Source organism: Sarcophilus harrisii, chromosome 3 (assembly GCF_902635505.1).
Source record: "Sarcophilus harrisii chromosome 3, mSarHar1.11, whole genome shotgun sequence".
In the NCBI taxonomy this organism is placed as follows: domain Eukaryota; kingdom Metazoa; phylum Chordata; class Mammalia; order Dasyuromorphia; family Dasyuridae; genus Sarcophilus; species Sarcophilus harrisii.
In genome coordinates, this window is record NC_045428.1 from 604,922,930 (window position 1) to 604,945,202 (window position 22,273).

Below are 22,273 nucleotides of genomic sequence, written 5' to 3' on the forward strand. Positions count from 1 at the left end.
CTTTGAGAGAGGTTGAAAACCAACACAGCTACTATTATTTTAAATTTGATTAAAGCTTTTTATTTACAAAACATTCATGGTTAATTTTTCAACATTGACCCTTTCAAAACTTTGTGTTCCAAATATTTTGCTTGTTGCCCCCATCCCCTGCCCTAGATGGCTGGTAGTCCAATACATGTTAAATGTTAGATTTGTTAGATCAAATATATATAAGATTCCAAACAGAAACAGATGGGGTTGGCTAGTGGTCACCAAGATGGAAGACATGGTTTCTGATCCATATTCTCCCTGTTTTCCCAATCAGAAACCCCAAAAATTTCCTCGAAGGACCTAGAAAGAGCTCAGAAAAAGCCAAGTATCACTTTGGGAGAACTGCTCCTAAGAGGAGTTGGGCTCTTTTGTTTTTAAATATTTGTTTTTAAAATAAAAGTGTTAGGTGTAATCTACAAATGTAACTAAAAGAATTCTTGATTCAAGATCTAGATTTAAAAGAAAGAGAATGATTTTATGATTTCTTGTAATAATTTTTGTAATAATATCTTCAACACTGGTAAAAATGACAAGAGGAAACCATCAATATCTGATTGCATTTTTAATTTTGAAATTCATACAAATGAAATCAAACAAACAGAAAAATGTCAAGAAACAAATCTGCAAAGCCTGAATTTCTTTTATGAGTTATAATGAATTTAATAAACCATTTTTCAAGGCTTTCCAGTCCTTCGGTTCTATTGCATGTATCATTATTGTAATAATGCGTTCCTTATTATTTTAGATTAGAGGATCGAGGAGGAATAATCCTATGGCTAGTATAGTTCCCACAGTTAATCTGTCTTATCCAAAACAAAAAACAACCAACAATCATCAAAAAAAAAGTTTCACTGCAGTGTGAATTTTGTGATGTCTAGCAAGAGCAGAACTAGATGTGAAAGCCTTTCCACACTGATTACATTTAAAAGGTTTCTCTCCAGTGTGGATTCTGTGATGTAAAGCAAGATAGGACCTGGATGTGAAAGCCTTTCCACACTGATTACATTTAAAAGGTTTCTCTCCAGTGTGGATTTTCTGGTGTGCAGCAAGTCTGGCTCTTGCTATGAAAGTCTTTCCACACTGATTACATTTAAAAGGTTTCTCTCCAGTGTGGATTCTCTGATGTCTAGCAAGAGTGGAGCTAGATGTGTAAGTCTTTCCACATTGATTACATTTAAAAGGTTTCTCTCCAGTGTGGATTCTCTGATGTAAAGCAACATAGGACCTCAAAGTGAAAGCCTTTCCACACTGATTACATTTAAAAGGTTTCTCTCCAGTGTGGATTCTCTGATGTGCAGCAAGATTTGAGTTGCATCTAAAAGCCTTTCCACATTGATTACATTTAAAAGGTTTTTCTCCAGTGTGGATTCTCTGATGTTCTGCAAGCCTGTAATTACATATGAAAGCCTTTCCACACTGATTACATTTAAAAGGTTTCTCTCCAGTGTGGATTCTCTGATGTGCAGCAAGATAGGACCTCAAAGTGAAAGCCTTTCCACACTGATTACATTTAAAAGGTTTCTCTCCAGTGTGGATTCTCTGGTGTGCAGCAAGTCTGGCTCTTGCTATGAAAGTCTTTCCACACTGATTACATTTAAAAGGTTTCTCTCCAGTGTGGATTCTCTGATGTCTATCAAGAGCGGAGCTAGATGTGAAAGCCTTTCCACACTGATTACATTTAAAAGGTTTCTCTCCAGTGTGGATTCTCTGATGTAAAGCAAGATAGGATCTGGATGTGAAAGCCTTTCCACACTGATTACATTTAAAAGGTTTCTCTCCAGTGTGGATTCTCTGGTGTGCAGCAAGTCTGGCTCTCGTTATGAAAGTCTTTCCACACTGATTACATTTAAAAGGTTTCTCTCCAGTGTGGATTCTCTGGTGTGCAGCAAGATTGGCACTCTGTGTAAAAGCTTTTCCACACTGATTACATTTAAAAGGTTTCTCTCCAGTGTGGATTCTCTGATGTCTAGCAAGATTGGCACTCTGTGTAAAAGCTTTTCCACACTGATTACATTTAAAAGGTTTCTCTCCAGTGTGGATTCTCTGATGTAAAGCAACATAGGACCTCAAAGTGAAAGCCTTTCCACAGTGATTACATTTAAAAGGTTTCTCTCCAGTGTGGATTCTCTGATGTCTAGCAAGAGCGGAGCTAGATGTGAAAGTCTTTCCACACTGATTACATTTAAAACGTTCCTCTCCAGTGTGGATTATCTGATGTGCAGCAAGATTGGCACTCTGTGTAAAAGCTTTTCCACACTGATTACATTTAAAAGGTTTCTCTCCAGTGTGGATTCTCTGATGTCTAGCAAGAGCGGAGCTAGATGTGAAAGCTTTTCCACACTGGTTACATTTAAAAGGTTTCTCTCCAGTGTGGATTCTCTGATGTAAAGCAAGATAGGACCTCGATGTGAAAGCCTTTCCACACTGATTACATTTAAAAGGTTTCTCTCCAGTGTGGATTCTCTGGTGTGCAGCAAGATTGGCACTCTGTGTAAAAGCTTTTCCACACTGATTACATTTAAAAGGTTTCTCTCCAGTGTGGGTTTTCTCATGTTTTGCTAGACAAGAGACATTTGTAAAAGTTTTTCCACATTGATTGCACATGCAAGGCTTTCCACACTGAAGACTTAAATAAGGATTCTCTCTAGTGTGGATTCTCTGATAGTTAAGCAGGAATGATCTATAATAGAAAGCTCTCCCATATTCAGTACATTTATGAGTCACCTCTTCAGTATGAGCCTTTTGCGAGCTATCAAGAACAGGATTCCAACCAAAGACTTTCCCACACTGATCACATCCAGATCTTTTAATTCCAGGACAGTAAGGAAGAGATGAGTGACAAGATGAGGATAATTCACATCCATTATGTTCCTCAGGTTCTTTTCCAATATGCATTTGCTGATGAGTAAGGAGATTAGAGTTCTGACTGACAGCCTTCTCATCATTATTACTTATGGAAAGCATTTCTTCAGTATCACTTTTCTGATGGCCAATGAGGTCTGAATTGCATTTCACAGCTATATCCCATCGATTACTTGGAACCAATGGCTCTACCTCTTCAGTGAAGCATCTCTTGTATTCACTACCTTGAAGGAAATCACTTCCTGAAGTCATTTTCCTGCTGTGATTTAGAACAGAAGTCCAGCGGAATCTTTTTCCAATTTCATACTGTTCACAATCACTCTTTTGATATTTATCTTCTTTGAGAATAAAATCATGCAATTCCTTCAAATTGAAGTCAAAGGGACCATCATCTATGAATCTTTTCAGGTCGTGTTCTTCGATAAAAATTTCCAGCTTTTTACTCATCTCATTTACTGTGAACCCAGTTTCTACATCTGAAGAAGGCAAACATATACACAAAAAGACATACACACATGTATAAACACAAATAGGAATGTAACATAAGAATCACTGCAGTTTGTGACCATACTAAATATACAAAACTTCATAGGTGTACTCAGTGTAAGCAATGGCTTTTAATAACCCAAGTCCTTTTTAAGAAGAGACAGACTGGAGGCAGCTAGGTGGTGCAGTGTATAGAGCACTAGCCCTGAAATCAGGAAGATCAAATCTGGCCTCAGACAATTACACTTCCTAGCTTTGTGAGCCTGGGCAACTCACTTTACGCCAACTGCCTCAGCAAAAATGATAATAATAATAATAATAATAATAATAATAATAATAATAATAATAAAAGAGAGGTAGATAATATGGGAGACATGAATCTCAAAGTACTGGACCAATTAGAGAATTGTCCTGTCCGAATGAAATATACACATTCAGCAAAGGCAGGGGCCCAAGGCCAAGATGACTACCAAATACTTAATGACAGTAGATTAGAGTCTTCTTTGTGCTGAAATAGTTTTTCCTAATTAGAGGGAAAACTCAGCCAAGGCATAATTGAAAATTACAGAGCAGATAAGGAGTCGACTGCTTTCAGAGATATGTTGGATAGTACCACATTTACTCATCTGTGAAAAAAGTAAACATCCAAAGGAGTTTGATGAAAATAATGGGAAAATTCAGAAGGTATTCAATGAAAAATGAAAACTCTACAAGATGAACAAGATTTCAAGTCCTTTAGATTACCCATCTTGAGGAAGGCAGTGTTTAACTCTCCTAAAAGATTAAGCAAAAGTTACAACAAAAAATGTTGGTTTTTTGCCCCAGTAAATAGACAGAAAAAATTCATTTTTATTTGCTTCTTTTTTCCCTAAATATCTTAGCAAATAGACCTAATAGTATATATCGAACTCAAAGGGCATATATAATTTTGTAACTCTTTTGTCATATATCTATATTGTTCTCCAAATTGAGTGGATCAGTTCATAATCTCAGCAACAATATTAGTGTCCCTAACGTAATATTAAAATGTTTTAGATTTGCATGTCCCCAATCAATAATAACTTAGAATATTTTCTCATAAGCTTGTAATCAGTTTTAATTTCTTAATCAAAAACTACCCATTATTATCCCTTTGAGTTTTGAGATGTGAGATCTTCATCTGAGAAGTTTTGTCTAGAACACGGTCCTTTCTTTTTCTCTTCCAATTACCTGCTCCTGCCCCTCACTGTGCCAGAGGTAAAAGTTTTGGAGGCCTAGACCCCAGGCCAGTGCCCTGGATGCTTGCTCTTGGCTAACTTGGCAGAGTGTGCATAGAGTGCATAGTCCTTTATTTGAGTCAAATCTCTGTCTAGGGAGATGAGATCCCTCCTAAGATCCTATTAAGATCTGGACAACTTCTGGAGTTTTATTCACTTTTGCTGCTCAAAATGAATGTGAGGCATTTATTTTTTGTTTGGGGGGAGGAGGGGAGAGATTGTTAGGGAGCTAAGTATTTCCTGTCCTATTGTGCCATCTTACCAGAACCCTCTCCCATTCTTTTAAGCCCATTTTCAGGGAGTTTATCTAACAAATGTGGCAGTAAGATCAGCTGCCTGACTGAGGGCTAATTATGTAACTCAAAAAAGTGCAGCCAACACCATAATGGATGCAGACTTGGTGCCCTCAGATGACTGAACACTCAATCCAGTTTCTGGGATACAACAAATTGTGGATCACTTCTGTGCTGTTTGGGCTCATTTTGAACTGATGAGGGATACCAAGAAAAGAGAGGAAATGGTCCTTACCCAGGGACAGCAGGTTCTGGACATTCTGCAGTGTGACTTCCTTGTAGAGCTCCTTCTGAGAAGAGTCCAGGAGATCCCACTCCTCCTCAGTGAAGTCCACCACAACATCCTTGATTGTCACCAATTCCTAAACCATCAAAACTCATTTGATTTAGTTCTGAAGGGGATTCTCAAATTCATCTAGTCCAACCCTCAGCAAGATAGAGTAAGAAGTTGAAGCAGAAATGGGATTTGCTGAACTAATAAGACCAAAAATGATCAGTGCTGGAAAGAATGTGGGAATACTGGGACATTAGTGCTCTGATGAGGAAATGAGAAGTGATCCAAGGTTTCTGGAGAGCAGCTTGGAATTATGAACAAAGAGCAACCAAACTGTGCCAATCTTTAGATCAAATATAGCATCACTAGGTCTGTAATATTCCAAAGAAATCATAAAAAGAGGTAAAGGGCCTACACGTGCAAAAATATTCATAGCAGCTTTTTCCTGGAGGCACATTGTGGAAACTGAGGGAATTCCCATCAAGTTTGGGATGGCTATGAAAAGATGCTCCAAGTCATTATTAATCAGAGAAATGCAAATTAAGACAACTCTAAGATACCACTACACACCTGTCAGATTGGCTAAGAGGACAGGAAAAAATAATGATGATTGTTGGAGGGGATGTGGGAAAACTTGGACATTGATTCATTGTTGGTGGAGTTGTGAACGAATCCAACCATTTTGGAGAGTAGTTTGGAACTATGCTCAAAAAGTTATCAAACTGTGCATACCCTTTGATCCAGCAGTGTTACTACTGGGATTATATCCCAAAGAGATTATAAAGAAGGGAAAGGGACCTGTATGTGCACGAATGTTTGTGGCAGCCCTTTTTGTAGTGGCTAGAAACTGGAAACTGAATGGATGTCCATCAGTTGGAGAATGGCTGAATAAATTGTGGTATATGAAAATTATGGAATATTACTGTTCTGTAAGAAATGACCAACAGGATGATTTCAGAAAGGCCTGGAGAGACTTACACGAACTGATGCTGAGTGAAATGAGCAGGACCAGGAGATCATTATATACTTCAACAACAATACTAGATGATGACCAGTTCTGATGGATCAGGCCATCCTCAGCAACGAGATCAACCAAATCATTTCTAATGGAGCAGTAATGAACTGAACTAGCTATACCCAGAAAAAGAACTCTGGGAGATGACTAAAAACCATTACATTGAATTCCCAATCCCTATATTTATGCACACCTGCAGTTTTGATTTACTTCACAAGCTAATTGTACAATAATTCAGAGTCTGATTCTTTTTGTACAGCAAAATAATGTTTTGGTCATGTATACTTATTGTGTATCTAAGTTATATTTTAATATATTTAACATCTACTGGTCATCCTGCCATCTAGGGGAGGGGGTGGGGGGGGAAGAGGTGAAAAATTGGAACAAGAGGTTTGGCAATTGTTAATGCTGTAAAGTTACCCATGTATATATCCTGTAAATAAAAGGCTATTAAATTTAAAAAAAAAAAAAAAAAAAAAAAGTTTGGGATGGCTGAACAAGCTGTGGTATATGAATATAATGAAATAATATTGTAAAACAAGAAATGATGAACAGGCAGACTTGAGAAAGAACTACAAAACCAAATTAATGGAAAGTGAAATGACCAGAGCCAGGAAAAGATTGTATACAGAATCAGCAACAAAGTTTGGTGGTCAGCTATGAAGGACTCTGCTCTTCTGAGGAGCACAAGGATCTAAGGCAAATACAAAAGATTCAAGAAGGAAAAGACTTTCCACACCCTAAATAAAGAAGTGATGGGCTTTGCAATGATTAAAGAATATATCTTTTAATTACTTTATTCTTTTTTTTCTTCTGTTTTGATCTGTTTCATTTTTCACAACTCTGATTAACAGAGAAATATGTTTTAAATGACAGCACAGATATATACCTATATGAAGTTGCCCACCTTTTTATTAGGAAAGGAGGGAAAGGATGGTGAAAAATTTACAACTCCAATTGTAATAAACATGAATACTACCATTGGTGATCACATGAAGTTGAAAATAATTTAAAACAAACAAGCAAATGCATCTTTGGGTATCTGGGTCCTAACTTCTTTATAACTCTCTATGAGACCCAACAGATCCCACCAAAGCCCAGGTCAGGTAAGGAGGAGAGATTGTTTCTGTGACATCTGAGGAAATGTAACCCCCCATTCATGGAGTCTGTCACACCCTCCAGTGGATAAATAAACCATAGTTTACTCTCTGGCTGGACCCTGAGCTCCCCGACTCTGGCTTTTCCTACCAAGGAATCTGACAATTCCCAACAGGATCAATGAGACCATCCTTATGTGGCTCCTGTAACATGGCAGACACTACAATACCCACACCAGCCTTCTCACACCTTAGTCTTCCTCTCTGCCCCAGGGACATTGGCCTCCTGGCTTATGCTTAACCAGGACCTTCTGTCCCCTGTCCCTGGGCCTTTTCAATGGTTTCTCTCCTGTCTGCAATGGCCTTCTTCCTCACTTCCTGCTTCCTTCACATCTCAGTTAAATTCTCCCTTTCTGAAAACAAGCTTTTCCTGGTCCCCAAACTGCTGAACCTTCCTCTGACAGTAGCTCCCATCTACACTGCCCAGCGCAGGTGTGGACACAGCTCATGAGATATTTCCTCCCCTGCGAGCACCTTGAAGGCAGGATCTGATTTTTTTTCTTTACCTTCCTCTGCACCCTCAGTGATTAGCCTGGAGCTTGGCCCAGTGGAGCTATTTTCTGGCTCCTCTTGATTGAGTTAATCTTGACCAGGCAAAGGAAAGGGACTCGGAGAACCCTGGGAACTGCTGGGTGCTCTGAGGGGCAGGAAATGGGTAGAGGGGGGCAATTCCTGCCCTGCTGCCAGCCCTGCCAGGAACTCCTCCCTCTGACAGGAGGAAGATTCCTGGGCTCTCTTAGACACCCTCTGGGCTGAGGCTGCTCAGCTCGGGGTAGGGACTGCACTCACCTGGGAAGAGGGTCTCTGGATGCCCGAGGCCATCTCTCTGTTTTCAGCCTTGGGTCCTGTGCCAGCCAGGCTGGGAAGAGAAGAGGATCTCAGAGATGGAGGACAGGTCTGAGCCTTCCTTTCCTGGCCTGGAAGCTGATCCCCCCCCAATGAGACAGAGAGCTTTCAGGACTGGGACAATCAGTGACCCTGCCCCACCCTCCGGGGAGAGACTCCACCCCAGGAGAGAGGAGGGAGGAGGGAGGGTCTCCTCAGACCAGGCAGGATAAAGAAGTTTTCTAAGGAGGGCTCAGGAACAGAGATGGGGCAGACTTGGAAGCTGGAAGATTGGGGCTGATCATTTTCTTCCCCCCCCCCCCCCAAGATCAGGGGACTCCATATGACATCCATACTATGGGGGAGGTGGGAGGTCAGGCAGCTGTGACCCTCAGGGGAGAAGATATCCCAGGACCTCTGGGAGGAGACCCTGAGCCTGAACTTGGAGGGAGACCACTGGATAAGAGGTCATCTTATGCTAAAGTTCCCTTTTAATGGGATGACCAGTTCCTCCAATTATCCTACTTCCTTATTCTGCTTTAGGTTATAACCTTCCCCTCTTAATGTTTGAGATAAAGGTTTTATAGACACTCCTTAATGTTTGACAAGATAAAGGTTTATCCATTTTAGATGTCATTAGAATATCAGTAACCTCCCTCCATTAGGTTATCCCCACCTAGTATTGTAATGCCAGAGAAACTGAGGCAGGAGAGAGATTAGAGTTTTCAATATTTTATTAATTGGAGAGTATAATTGACTGGACAGGACTCTCCTCTCAAATTATCCAGTCAGACAGAGATAAAGATATACTGGAACCAAGGAAACCATGTTGGTCAAAGGGCTGTCATCTCAAAGAATCCAGCAATCAATAGGAGCTGCCCAATTCCTTAAATACCCCTAGAAACAAATACCAAGAAGGCAGGAAGACTTCTGTCAGAATGGGGGGAGATCATAAATCCTAAAAGCCCAGAGACAGGATGTCTGAATACCCAAAGATAAAGATGTCAGTGAGGTCTTGAGAGATATTGTAAATTCTTGAGGACAGGAGGTCTGCTCTTCTTGTTTATCTTGCTAGCAATTTATAACCTTAGAGTAAATGGTTCCCAATCTTAATGGACCAGAGTGGGTTTTTGCAATTTTAAGGAATTGAGACAGAACAGTAAGGAAACAATAAAGGAAACTAGTTCAGGGAAACCGAGTCAGAACAGTTAAAGAGAACTATGGCATAACAGTACCTCCATTATTGTTCTTGTTATTCCATAAAAAGCTCGCTGTCCCAATACTCGGAGCTAGACTCTTTGAGATGATAGTCTCGTCTAGCCCTGGAATCAACCATGGATCCATTGGTCCCAGTATTTCTCTCCATTTAATAAATTATTGAATTGGTCTCTAATCTCTGTCTTGCTCAGTTTCTTCGGTATTACAGTCAGAGGGGCAAGATGAGCCCGAAGAGAAAGGCAGGAAGCAGGAGTGGGGTGAGGGGAGAAGGGGCCCTGGGTCAGACCTACCTGGGACCTGCAGGTGCAGAGACGGCTCCCAGAAGGTGGAACAATCTCAACTGTGTCAGAAGGAGGTAGAGAGATCTCAGCTCAGAGAGGAGATAGAGAGATCTCAGGTCCCAGAGATGGAGGTAGAGAGATCTCAGGTCCCAGAGATGGAGGTAGAGAGATCTCAGAGAGAAGGAAATGGAGAGATCTCAGCTCCCAGTGATTCTCCTTATGGCCAAGGGGCTATGGGCGGGTCCTCCTAATCCCAGGAGCCCCGCCCACTCCGCCACTCTGGAAGGACCCTACATGACCTAAACATGAATCTAGCCTACACATAATCTCACACAAACTTCTTTGTTTTCATGAAAATAAATCTCCCTCCCCACGTTCCCGGCCCCCCACGCTTGGCACCAGCCCTCACCCAGAGCTAAAAAATAAAGGACTGATCTATATTTGGGCAATTTCTTACAAGACTGGAACCTAAGAACCTGCAGCAGTAGAGGTGTTTTTCATAGAAATAGGGAACTTCAGGAAGGAGAAAGACTTGGGGAAATGGGTTCCATATTGTTTTATAAAATAGATCATTGAATCCATGAGATTTGATGAAACTATTAAGAGTGTTTGGAAAAAGAGGAATAGAGGCCCCAAAATATTTTGGGAAGCTCCTCACTTAGGAAGTAGGAGAGGGATGATGATGCAACCAAATGGGACTAGAGAGACAGCAAGCCTGTCGGGAGTAAATCAAGTCAGAGAACCAAGGAAAGCAAGATTCCAAACAGAAAGAGTTGGGGCTGCCTGGTAGTCTCAAAGATGGAAGACATTGTGTTTTGTGATCCATATTTTCCCTGTTTTCCCAATCATAAGCCCCAGAATTTTCCTCCAAGGACCTAGAAAGAGCTCAGAAAGAGCCATGCTCCACTTTGGGAGAATTGCTCCCAAGATGAGTTGAGCTCTTCTCTACTTATGCTTCTCCAATCTGTCTCTTCTCTGCCCACACCCAAACCATCCCCTTCTGACTACAGCTCTGGTTGTCCTCAGAAAAAAATGTAACCCCCATCAGCCTCCATCAGTTTTTTTTTTTTTCTTCAGGCTTCTGCTCCAGCCACACTGGCCTCCCACTCACTTATGGCCTACAGTCATAGCAGATCTTCCTGCTTGGTACCACAACCAGGGCTATCCCTGTGCCCCAGGTGCTGCCTGCCTTCCCCCTCTGCCTCCCTTCTGGGCTCTGCTCAGAGGCTACTTCTGCTAAGAGGCCCTTCCTGATTCCCCAGTTACTACCCTCTCCCCAGACCCAACCCACTTTACACCTCTTACCCTCTTGTCAGATCCCCCAGAATTCACATTCGTCCCTTAATGTCCTCTTGTGCCTTATGTTCTGTCTTTCCGCCTTGGAGGCTATTAAATTCCCTTTTCTTTATTAAAATTCACATGGATTTAGCCTGCCATCGGCAGCATAAGAAAAGCTTTGTCTCTGGAGCTGCAGGCCATCTAAATTCACATTTGTTTTTGAGACACCTTGCCATAACCCAAATATACTTTTGGGGTCCTAAACTCTGTCTCCCCAATATATGGTGACAGAACCCCATCACATCTGACCTGGTGCCCTATACAGGGCACCCACTAGCTGTCCCCATCACAACTCGACTTTTATGGAAATGTTTTGCATATTGTCACTTGTAATTCCTCATTGTAGGTGGGAATAAGGGAGAGAACCTAGAACTTAAAACTCTTAAAAACAAGTGTGAAAAATTAGGTCTGGATTTAACTGAGGGAAAATATAAAATAAATACATTATTAAAAAAAAAAAAAAAAAACAAGCCAAAATGCCCCCAAATTCCTAATGTAAGACATTCAAAGAGAATGAAATGTTCAGTTTATACCATTTTGCAAAGTACACTGATAAACAACCAGAATGGTGAAAGATCTTTAATCCATACCATGTAAAGATAAATTAAAAAAACAAAAACAAAACAAAAAAAAAAAAAACAAAGAGAATGAAAAAGGTCTAACTCAGAGTAAGTTACATGAATCCAAAATTAAAAGGTTTCAATGATGAGAAAGTGAAAAATCTCTTCAAGAAAAAGGCACAGAAAATGAAATTAAGCATTTAAAAAATAGGAAACAGAGGACAGCTAGGCGATGCAGTCCATAGAGTAGATAGGCAGTAAGACTTAAGTTCAAATCTGGCCTCAGACATTTAACACTTCCGAGTTGAGCGCGCATTTAACCCCCATTTCTTTAGTCAAACAAAAAAAAAAAAGAATAGGAAAGGGGATTCTTTCTACCTCAATTATGAATGAATGACACTAAGAAAAAAAAAAAACATGAGAAAGATGCCAGAGATTAGAATGGAAAAGATTTATGCCATCTCCTAAATAAAAATTGCTCAAGAATATATTTGAGATAAATATATTTTGGGATTAGACAGGATGGGAATTTTGCATCGATTATTCACATTTAGAATAGGAAGATTTACTTTTTTTGTCATTCACTATTTCAGGTAGGTAAGAGATGTACAAGGATTTTTTTTTTCTATAAAACTATTTGTTTTTTTAAAACAAAGTGTTAGGTATAATCTACAAATGTAGCTAGGAGAATTCTTGATTCAAGATCTACATTTAAAAGATAGAGAATGTCATGAAAATAATTTTTTGATTTCTTATAATAATTTTGGTAATAATATCTTTAACACTGGTGAAAATAACAGGAAACCATCAATATCTGATTTCTTTTTTAATTTTAAAATTCATACAAATGAAATCAAATGAACATTTTAAATTTACAGAAAATAGAAAAATATGTCAAGAAACAAATCTGCAAAGCCCGATTTTCTTTTCTGAGCTGTAATGGATTTAATAAAACATTTTCCAAGGCTTTCTCAGTCCTTCTGTTCTATTGCATGGATCATTACTGTAATAATGCCTTTCTTAATATTTTAGATTAGAGGATCAGGGGAAGAACAATCCTATGGGTCGTATAGTTCTCACTACTAATCTGTCCTACCCAAAATAGGGAAAAAAAAAAGAAAAAAAAAAAAAAAACAGTAATCAAAAAAAAAAGTTTCACTGCAGTGTGGATTCTGTGATGTCTAGCAAGATGAGAGCTGGATATAAAGGCCTTTCCACATTGATTACATTTAAAAGGTTTCTCTCCAGTGTGGATTCTCTGATGTTCCACAAGATTGGTACTCTGTGTGAAAGCCTTTCCACACAGATTACATTTAAAAGGTTTCTTTCCAGTTTGAATTCTCTGAGGTGTAACAAGACTGGATGAGAATCTGAAAGCCTTTCCACATTGATTACATTTAAAAGGTTTCTCTCCAGTGTGGATTCTCTGATGTGTAACAAGATTGGAACTGAACTTAAAGGCCTTTCCACACTGATTACATTTAATAGGTTTCTCTCCAGTTTGGGTTTTCTCAAGTTTTGCTAGACAGGAGATAATTGCAAAATTTTTTCCACTTTGATTACATATGTAAGGCTTTCCACACTGAATACTTAAATAAGGCTCCTCTCTAGGGTGGATTCTCTGCTGGTTAAGCAGGAATGATCTAAAATTGAAAGCTCTCCCATATTCAGAACATTTATGTGTCACCTCTCCAGTATGAACGTTCTGCAGGCTAGCAAGAGCTGGATTCCAACCAAAGGCTTTCTCACACTGATCACATCCAGATCTTTTAATTCCAGGACAGTAAGGAAGAGATGAGAGATAAGATGAGGATTCTTCACATACATTATGTTCCTCAGGTTCTTTTCCAATATGCATTTGCTGATGAGTAAGGAGATTAGAGTTCTGACTGACAGCCTTCTCAACATTATTACTTATGGAAAGCATTTCTTCAGTATCACTTTTCTGATGGCCATTGAGGCCTGAACTGTACTTCACAGCTATATCCCATTGATTACCTGGAACCAAAGGCCGTACCTCTTCAATGAAGCCTTTCTTGTATTCACTACCTTGAAGGTAATCACTTCCTGAAGTCATTTTCTTATCGTGATTTAGAATAGAAGTCCAGCGGAATCTCTTTCCAATTTCATACTGCTCACAATCACTCTTTGAATATTTATCTTCTTTGAGAATAAAATCATGCAATTCCTTCAAATTGAAGTCAAAGGGACCATCATCCATGAATCTTTGCAGGTCGTGTTCTTCCACAAAAATTCCCAGCTTTTTACTCATCTCATTTACTGTGAACCCAGTTTCTACATCTGAAAAAGACAAACATACATACAAAAAGACATACACACATGTATAAACACAAATAGGAATGTAACATAAGAATCACTGCAGTTTGTGACCATACTAAATATACAAAATTTCATAGCTGTACCCACTGCAAGCAATGGCTTTTAATAATCCAAGTCCTTTTTAAGAAGAGACAGACTGCAGGTGGTGCAGTAGATATAGCACCAGCCCTGAAATCAGGAAGACCCGAGTAAAAATCTGGCCTCAGACACTTGCACTTCCTAGCTTTGTGACCTTGGACAACTTACTTAACGCCAACTGCCTCGGCAAAAATGATGATAATAATAATAATAATAATAATAATAATAATAATAAAAGAGAGATAGATAATATGTGAGACATAAATCTCAAAGTACTGGACCAATCAGAGAATTATCCTCTCCCAATAAAATATACACATTCAGCAGAGGCAGGGGCCCAAGGCCAAGATGACTACCAAATACTTAATGACAGTAGATTAGAGTCTTCTTTGTGCTGGAATAGTTTTTCCTAATTAGAGGGAAAACTCAGCCAACATACAGTTGAAAAATTATAGAGCAGATAAGGAGTCGACTGCTTTGAGAGATATGTTGGATAGTACCACATTTACTCATGTGAGAAAAAAGTAAACATCCAAAGGAGTTTGATGAAAGTAATGGGGAAATTCAGAAGGAATTCAATGAAAAATGAAAACTCTACAAGATTTACCAGATTACAATGACTTTCGATTACCCATCTCTAGGAAGGCATGTTTAACTCTCCTAAAAGTTTAAGCAAAGGTTATAAACATGTTGTTTTTTTGCCCCAGTAAATAAAGACAGATAAAGTTCATTTTTATTTGCTTCTTTTTTCCCTAAATATCTTAGCAAATAGACCTAATAGTGTATATCAAACTCAAAGGCCATATATAATTTTGTAACTCTTTTGTCATAAATCCATATTGTTCTCCAAATTGAGTGGATCAGTTCATAATTTCAGCACCAAGATATTAGTGTCCCTAACCTGATATTAAAATAATCTTTTTGCTTTGCATATCCCTAATCAATAATAACTTAGAATATTTTCTCATAAGGTTGTAAACAGTTTTAATTTCTTCATCAAAAAAAACCTATTCCTCTCCCTTTGAGTATTGAGATGTGAGATCATCTGAGAAGTTTTGCCTAGAACAGGGTCCTTTTTTTTTTTTCTTCTTTCAGTTCCCTGCTCCTGCCCCTCACTGTGCCAGAGGTGAAAGTTTTGGAGGCTGAGACCCCAGGCCAATGCAGATGCCCCTGGAGCTTGCTCTTGGCTAACTCAGCAGAGTGTGCATAGAGTGCATAGCCCTTTATTTGAGTCAAATCTCTGTCTAGGGAGAGGAGATCCTGCCTAAGATCCTATTAAGATCTGGACAACTTCTGGAGTTTTATTCACTTTTGCTGCTCAAAATGATTTGTAAGGCATTTATTTTTTGTTTTAGGGGAGATTGTGATGGAGCTAAGTATTTCCTGTCCTACTGTGCCATCTTACCACTACCCTCTCCCATTTTTAAGCCCATTTTCATGCAGTTTATCTAACAAATGTGGCAGGAAGTCAGCTGCCTGACTGAGGGCTAATTATGAACTCAAAAAAGTACAGCCAACACCATAATGGATGCAGACTCGGTGCCCTCAGATGACTGAACACTCAATCCAGGTTCTGAGATGCAACACAGTGTGGATCACTTCTGTGCTGTTTGGGCTCATTTTGAACTGATGAGGGATACCAAGAAAAGAGAGGAAATAGTCCTTACCCAGGGACAGCAGGTTCTGGACATTCTTCAGCGTGACCTCCTTGTACAGCTCCTTCTGAGAAGGGTCCAGGAGCTCCCACTCCTCCTCAGTGAAGTCCACCACAACATCCTTGATTGTCACCAATTCCTAAACCATCAAAAGTCACTTGATATAGTGCTGAAAGGGTCTCCAGAATTCATCTAGTCCAATCCTCATCAAGATAGAGGAGGAAGTTGAAGCAGAAATGGGATTTGCCTCATATCTATCAGATGAACTAATAAGACCAAAAATGATCAATGCTGGAAAGAATGTGGGAATCCTGGGGCACTAGTGCACTGATGAGGAAATGAGAAGTGATCCAAGGTTTCTGGAGAGTAACTTGGAACTATGAACAAAGGGCAACCAAACTGTACAAATCTTTAGATCAAATATAGCAAAAAGAAAAAAACAAAAAACAAAAGAAAAAAAAAGAAAAGATAAGATCAAATATAGCATCACTAGGTCTGTTATATTCCAAAGAGATCATAAAAAGAGGTAAAGAGCCTACACTTGCAAAAATATTCATAGAAGCCCTTTCCTGGAGGCAACATTGTGGAAACTGAGGGAATTCCCATCAAGTGGTTTTAGAATCCTTACAAGGTGTCAAGTCACTAGAATTGATAGAAACAATGCTTATGTTTACACCTTTGAGAGTTCACACATTAGCTCACACATTAGTTCACAAGTTTGGGAGATTTCAAGATTCAGTATGAGATTCACAAGTTTATACCTCCCACAATCCCACTCTCTCAGAGGAGGAGTCAACCTTTGGGTTCACACCTTTAAGAGATCATATATAAGAAGCTCTCAGTCTCAGGGAGAGTCAGTTGGAGATAGGCAGAAGCTGGAAGAGCTAAAGGACAAGAGCTCTCGGAACCAAGGAAAGTTTACCAGGCTATTTTGGAAGAAACAATAAAGAACTGGATTTTAATTCCTGGCTGCATTTGAGGTGATTATTACTCTGAACTGAAACTAAGGCTGCCTCCAGAACCTCCCCAAGAAACCTGCTCCCAGAGAACCATCATATTTGAGAAAAGAAAAGAACACCACAAAGTGGGGAACGGCTGAACAAGCTGTGGTATAGAAATATAATGAAATAGTATTGTAAAATAAGAAATGATGACGAGGCAGATTTCAGAAAGAACTACAAAACCAAATTAATGGAAAGTGAAATGACCAGAGCCAGGAAAAGATTGTATACAGAATCAGCACCAGAGTTTGGTGGTCAGCTATGAAGGACTCTGCTGCTCTCAGGAACACAAGGATCTAAGGCAAATACAAAAGATTCAAGAAGGAAAAGGCTTTCTACACACTAAAGAAACAACAGATAGACTCAAAAGAGGAGAAAAAAAAATAAAGTAACTGAAACATAGATATCAATTACTTTATTTTTTTTTCTCCTCTTTTGATCTCTTTCATTTTTCACAACTCTGATTAATAGGGAAGTATATTTTAAATGATAGCACAGATATACCTGTATCAAGTTGCCCACCATTTTATTAGGAAAGGAGGGAAAGGATGGTGAAAAATTTACAACTCCAAATCTTATAAACATAAATGCTACCATTGGTCATCACATAAAATTGAAAATAATTTAAAACAAACAAGCAAATGCACCTTTGTGTATCTGGGTCCTAACTTCTTTCTAACTCTCTCTGAGACCCAACAGATCCAACCAAAGCCCAGGTCAGGTAAGGAGGAGAGATTGTTTCTGTGACATCTGAGGAAATGTAACCCCCCATTCATGGAGTCTGTCACACCCTCCAGTGGATAAATAAACCATAGTTTACTCTCTGGCTGGACCCTGAGCTCTCTGAGTCTGGCTTTCCCTACCAAGGACCCTGACAATTCCCACAATAGGATCAATGAGATAATCTTTATGTGGCTCCTGGCCCACGGCAGACATGACAATACCCAGACATGACAATACCCTGACGTGTCTTCTCACACCTCAGTCGTCCTCTCTGCCCCAGGGACACTGGGCTCCTGGCTTATGCTTAACCAGGACCCTCTGTCCCCTGACCCTTGGCCTTTTCAATGGCTTCTCTCCTCTTTGCAATGGCCTCCTCCCTCACCTCCGGCTTCCTTCACATCTCAGCTAAATTCTCCCTTTCTGAAAACAAGCTTTTCCTGGTCCCCAAACTGCTGAACCTTCCTCTGAGAATAGCTCCCATCTACACTGTCCAGCACAGGTGTGGACACAGCTCATGAGATGTTTTCTCCCCCCAGGAGCTCCTTGAGGGCGGCATCTGGTTTTTCTTTACCTTCCTGTGCATCCTCAGTGGTTTTCACAGAGCTTGGCCCAGAGGAACTAATTTCTAAACATTTATTGACCTGATCTAAGACCTGGTAAAGGAGAGGGTCTCAGAGAGAGCCCTGGGAGCTGCGGGTGTCCTGAAGGGCAGGAAATGGGCAATGCCAGGAGGGCAATTCCTGTCCTGCTGCCAGCCCTGCCAGGGACCCCTCCCTCTGACAGGAGGAAGCTTCCTGAGCTCTCTTGGAGCCCCCTAAGCTGAGGTTGCTCAGCTCTGGGCAGGGACCACACTCACCTGGGAAGACGGTCTCTGGATGCCCGAGGCCATCTCTCTGTTTTCAGCCTTGGGTCCTGTGCCAGCCAGGCTGGGGAGAGAAGAGGATCTCAGAGATGGAGGACAGGTCTGAGCCTTCCTTTCCTGGCCTGGAAGCTGATCCCCCCAGAATGAGACAGAGAGCTTTGAGAACTGGGACAAACAGTGGTGCTGTCCCACTCTCGGGGGAGAGACTCCAACCCAGGAGAGAGTAGGGAGGGTCTCCTCAGACCAGGCAGGATAAAGTTTTGTAAGCAGTCAGGAATAGAGAGATGGGGCAGACTCGGAAGCTGGAAGATTGGGGCTGATCATTTGCTGCCCCCCAAGATCAGGGGACTCCATATGACATCCATACTATGGGGGAGGTGGGAGGTCAGGCAGCTGTGACCCTCAGGGGAGAAGATATCCCAGGACCTCTGGGAGGAGACCCTGAGCCTGAACTTGGAGGGAGACCAGCTCCTGCCAATGTGGAGGACACTAGACAAGAGGTCAGAGGGGGAAGATGAGCCCAAAGGGAAGGGCGGGAAGCAGGAGCGGGGTAAGGTGAGGAGGGGCCCTGGGTCAGACCTACCTGGGACCTGCAGGTGCAGAGACGGCTCCCAGAAGGTGGAACAATCTCAACTGTGTCAGAAGGAGGCAGAGAGATCTCAGCTCAGAGAGGAGATAGATCTCAGGTCCCAGAGATGGAGGCAGGGAGATCTCAGAGACCAGGAAATGGGGCCTGGGGGGGGGGGGGAGGGGAATGGCTGGGGCAGCCAGAAGGGATGTAGGAGGCAGGATGTGTGACTAAGAAGGTGGTTGTGGGGTCCGGGGAGAGCTGGGAGCCAAGAGGTCATGCTGAGGAGGGAAAATGAGGAAGGGAGAGGGGAGTAGAGATGGGGAAAGGGAGTTCTGAGTGATGGGGTAGGGGATGTGATAATCTGAGTCCTTTTGGGAAGCCTGGGATGGGGAGGGGTCCTTCCCAAGAGATGGAGCACGTGGGCCCCTGGGATTAGGAGGACCCATCCACATCCTCTTGGCCTAAAGCAGAATCACCTGGATGTGCGATCTCTCTCCTCTCTGAACTGAGGTCTCTCTACTTCCATCTCTGAGCTGAAATCTGCCTCCTTTTCTCAGGTAAGATCTCTCTGCCTCCATCTCCTCTCTGTGATCTCTCTACCTCTATCTCTCTGAGCTGAGATCTCTCCATCTCCTTCTCTCTGACATCTTTTTGCCTCCATCTCTCTGACCTGAGATCTCCTAGTTGGGAAAGGTGTTGCCCAAGAATAAAGCACAAGCATCTTAAGGGTTAGGAAATTTACTCAATCATCCATGTCCTTCAGAGACTGACTTTTTAAAGGGTCTGGGCCTGAAATGAAGAAACAAAGGAACAAAAAGCCTGGATCCTAAATGAATAACTGGTCATTAATGTAATAGTGTCAATAGAGCAAAATTCACCCTATAAAATACAAAGGAGTCCAAGCTAAGTTGAAAACAGAAGTTTTATTAGATGGAAAACCAAACACTAGTGCTGAGGTTCCCCAGGACCAGGTACAAAGGAGCCCCTAGCCCAGGAGAGACTTCTGTTTGAAAACTACAAAGGGAAATCATGAAGAGGACTTAGGGTCAAGAAAGGACAGGTGGGGCACAGGAGCCCAATCTTTTCCTGTTACAATTGACTGCAAGGCTGGTGTGGGCCAACTTGGGGTGCGCAGCTCAGCCAAATCAGGCAGTGAACACCAGCAAAGGCTTCTGGGAGTGAGTAGGACTTTGGCCACTGCATGCTCCTGACTGGCTCCTTTCAGCAAACAGCCTTATTCTGTGTTCAGGCCACCTGCCTGGTAAGGGAATGCAGAGAAAATAGACATATTAATCTCAGGGGTTCTCCTCTCAGAATAGTAAAATAAGAATTTCTCTCAAACTTCAATTTGAAATTTCTTCTTTCCAGGATGTTCCCTTTCTTAAAGGGGTGTCGTGATTAACTGATTCTTGGTTGCCAGGGAGGATTCCCGAGGGGCTGCGGGTGAAGCTAATGGCAGTAATTTGGGATCCTGTGTCTGGTTTCATGGAAAGACAAGTGGAAGAGAATTCAATGCTCTAGAGATGTGGAAGGAGTCATCTTGCCTGGGTGGGAGGGGAGGATGGGGGAGAGGAACTCAATTTAAAGACTATCAAGGAACAGCTTCCTAAATGCTGAGCACCCAAAGATTGCTTCAAAGTCTCTAGCCTCCAGGAGCATGGGGAGATCTAACATGGACAGAGGCGATTCCAAAGCATGGAATTTTAAGAGTAAGGATGAAGGAGGGATTTACATGACAGACGAAAGGAGAAGAGCCTAGAAAGGAGCTAGGGGTTTCAAACAGCTGTAGCATAGGAGGGAACACCTTATAGACACAGAGGGCAGCCTGTGTAAGGGGTTCAGAAGTGGGAAGATTTTCCATCCTGCTTCCCTGGGAGTTCCTGCAGTTCCCCTGCTGACTTCTTCCGTTTCCTGAAAGCCACAACACTGGCTTCTTCACTTTGTTTGCCCCAGAAGATCACTGGGCTGTCTGATTTACCTCTTGTTTTGGGTGGAGTCCTTGCAGCTGGGTCAGGGTATGGCCCTGGTGAAGGATGGAGTATCTGCACACAATGCAGATGTTCTCATTATCTTCTCTACAGAAAAACTTCAAGCACTCTTGCTGCTCGGGGCACCATCCTTCTGGGAGGGCCTAGGACTGCTCCAGGCAAGGCTTTAGCTTCTTGGCCACCTGTACCATGCTCTTTATCTTCCAGTTGGTATGGAGGCATGAAGGCTGGGATTTTGGAGGGAGGCAATTCCGGCAGAAGGTGTTCCCAGAATCCTCTGTTATAGGGTCACTAAAATAGTGCTTGCAGATTGGGCAGATCAGGAGGTCCTGTATTTATAAATGGTCATCTTTTCTCCATGTTTTAGCAGATACCTTTTCAGGATTCACTTTTGTAAAACCAGCAGCAAAGAGACAGCCAGAGTGGTCCCTGAGTTCCTTATCCAAGCTTTCGCAATCCTGGGTGTGCCACAAGCAATAAAAACAGACAACGGACCTGCATATACTTCTAAACATTTTGCACACTTTTGTGCACAGTATCAGATTTTACAGACCACTGGCATATCCTTTAATCCTGAAGAACGGGCAGTTGTAGAGAGGAGAAACAGACCTCAAGACAGTCCTCCAAAAACAAAAGAAAGAGGGAGCCAGGGGTAACCCTGGAGAACTTTTATATTTAACCCTTTATGCTATTAATTTATTGTTTTTTGTTTGTTTGTTTGTTTTTTATAAAGATGCACTGGCTCCAACAGGAAGGTTTTATAACCCACCAGAAGGGCAATGTCCAGTGTGAGCAGCTCCAATATAATCTCCAGGTGATGTGGAGAGATTCAGACAATAGTGAATGTAAGGGACCAGATAGGTTAACTCCTTGGGGGAGAGGGTTTGCTTGTATCTCTACAGATGGAGAAAGAATCACATGGGTGCCAACAAGCTGCATTCGCCTTGTCCAATGGAAAGAGATGGAGCAGATCCTCGAAACAAACGAGAAGACCCAAGAAACATCAGGTAGTTCCATCTCTGACTACACGTGCCAGTAAAAAAGCATGGCTGGTAATGTGTATGGCAATTGACTCATAAACATCAAAAATTGTCAGTGACACTATTACAGGGCTTCAAAACCTGCAGGAATCATTGAATTCCCTGATACATGAAGTGATGGATAATAAATTGGTTTTGGACTACTTCTTGGTTGCTGAAGGATGTCTATGCCTAGTTTTTATTTACATACCTCCTAGGACACATGGAAATCTTTTATAATACTTTGTTGATTCATATTACTTGTTATATCACTATTGCATGTATGATTTCTCTCATGCTGATACATATCGTTTGTTACATCACCACTTGCATGTGTGATTCCTCATGTTGATTCATGTTGTCACATCACTTCTAGCCTGGGTTATATTACTAAGTGCTTGTATAATACCTCCCATGCTTATGGATTTATGTATACCTGTT

At 41.3% G+C, this 22,273-nt stretch overlaps 1 protein-coding gene across 1 annotated transcript in view; it reads right to left on the minus strand.

Moving 5' to 3' along the window:
- Nucleotides 1-864: 864 nt before the first annotated feature.
- Nucleotides 865-22,273, minus strand: part of LOC116422723 (zinc finger protein 665-like) — a 37,006-nt gene continuing 15,597 nt past the window's right edge. The window contains exons 3-9 of the mRNA XM_031961808.1: nt 18,838-18,844; nt 18,249-18,318; nt 15,681-15,807; nt 9,707-9,713; nt 8,163-8,232; nt 5,095-5,289; nt 865-2,649 (exon numbers count right to left, since the gene is read on the minus strand). Coding sequence (XP_031817668.1) covers nt 865-2,649; nt 5,095-5,289; nt 8,163-8,232; nt 9,707-9,713; nt 15,681-15,807; nt 18,249-18,318; nt 18,838-18,844 — 2,261 coding nt within the window. The remainder of the gene's footprint in view (nt 2,650-5,094; nt 5,290-8,162; nt 8,233-9,706; nt 9,714-15,680; nt 15,808-18,248; nt 18,319-18,837; nt 18,845-22,273) is intronic.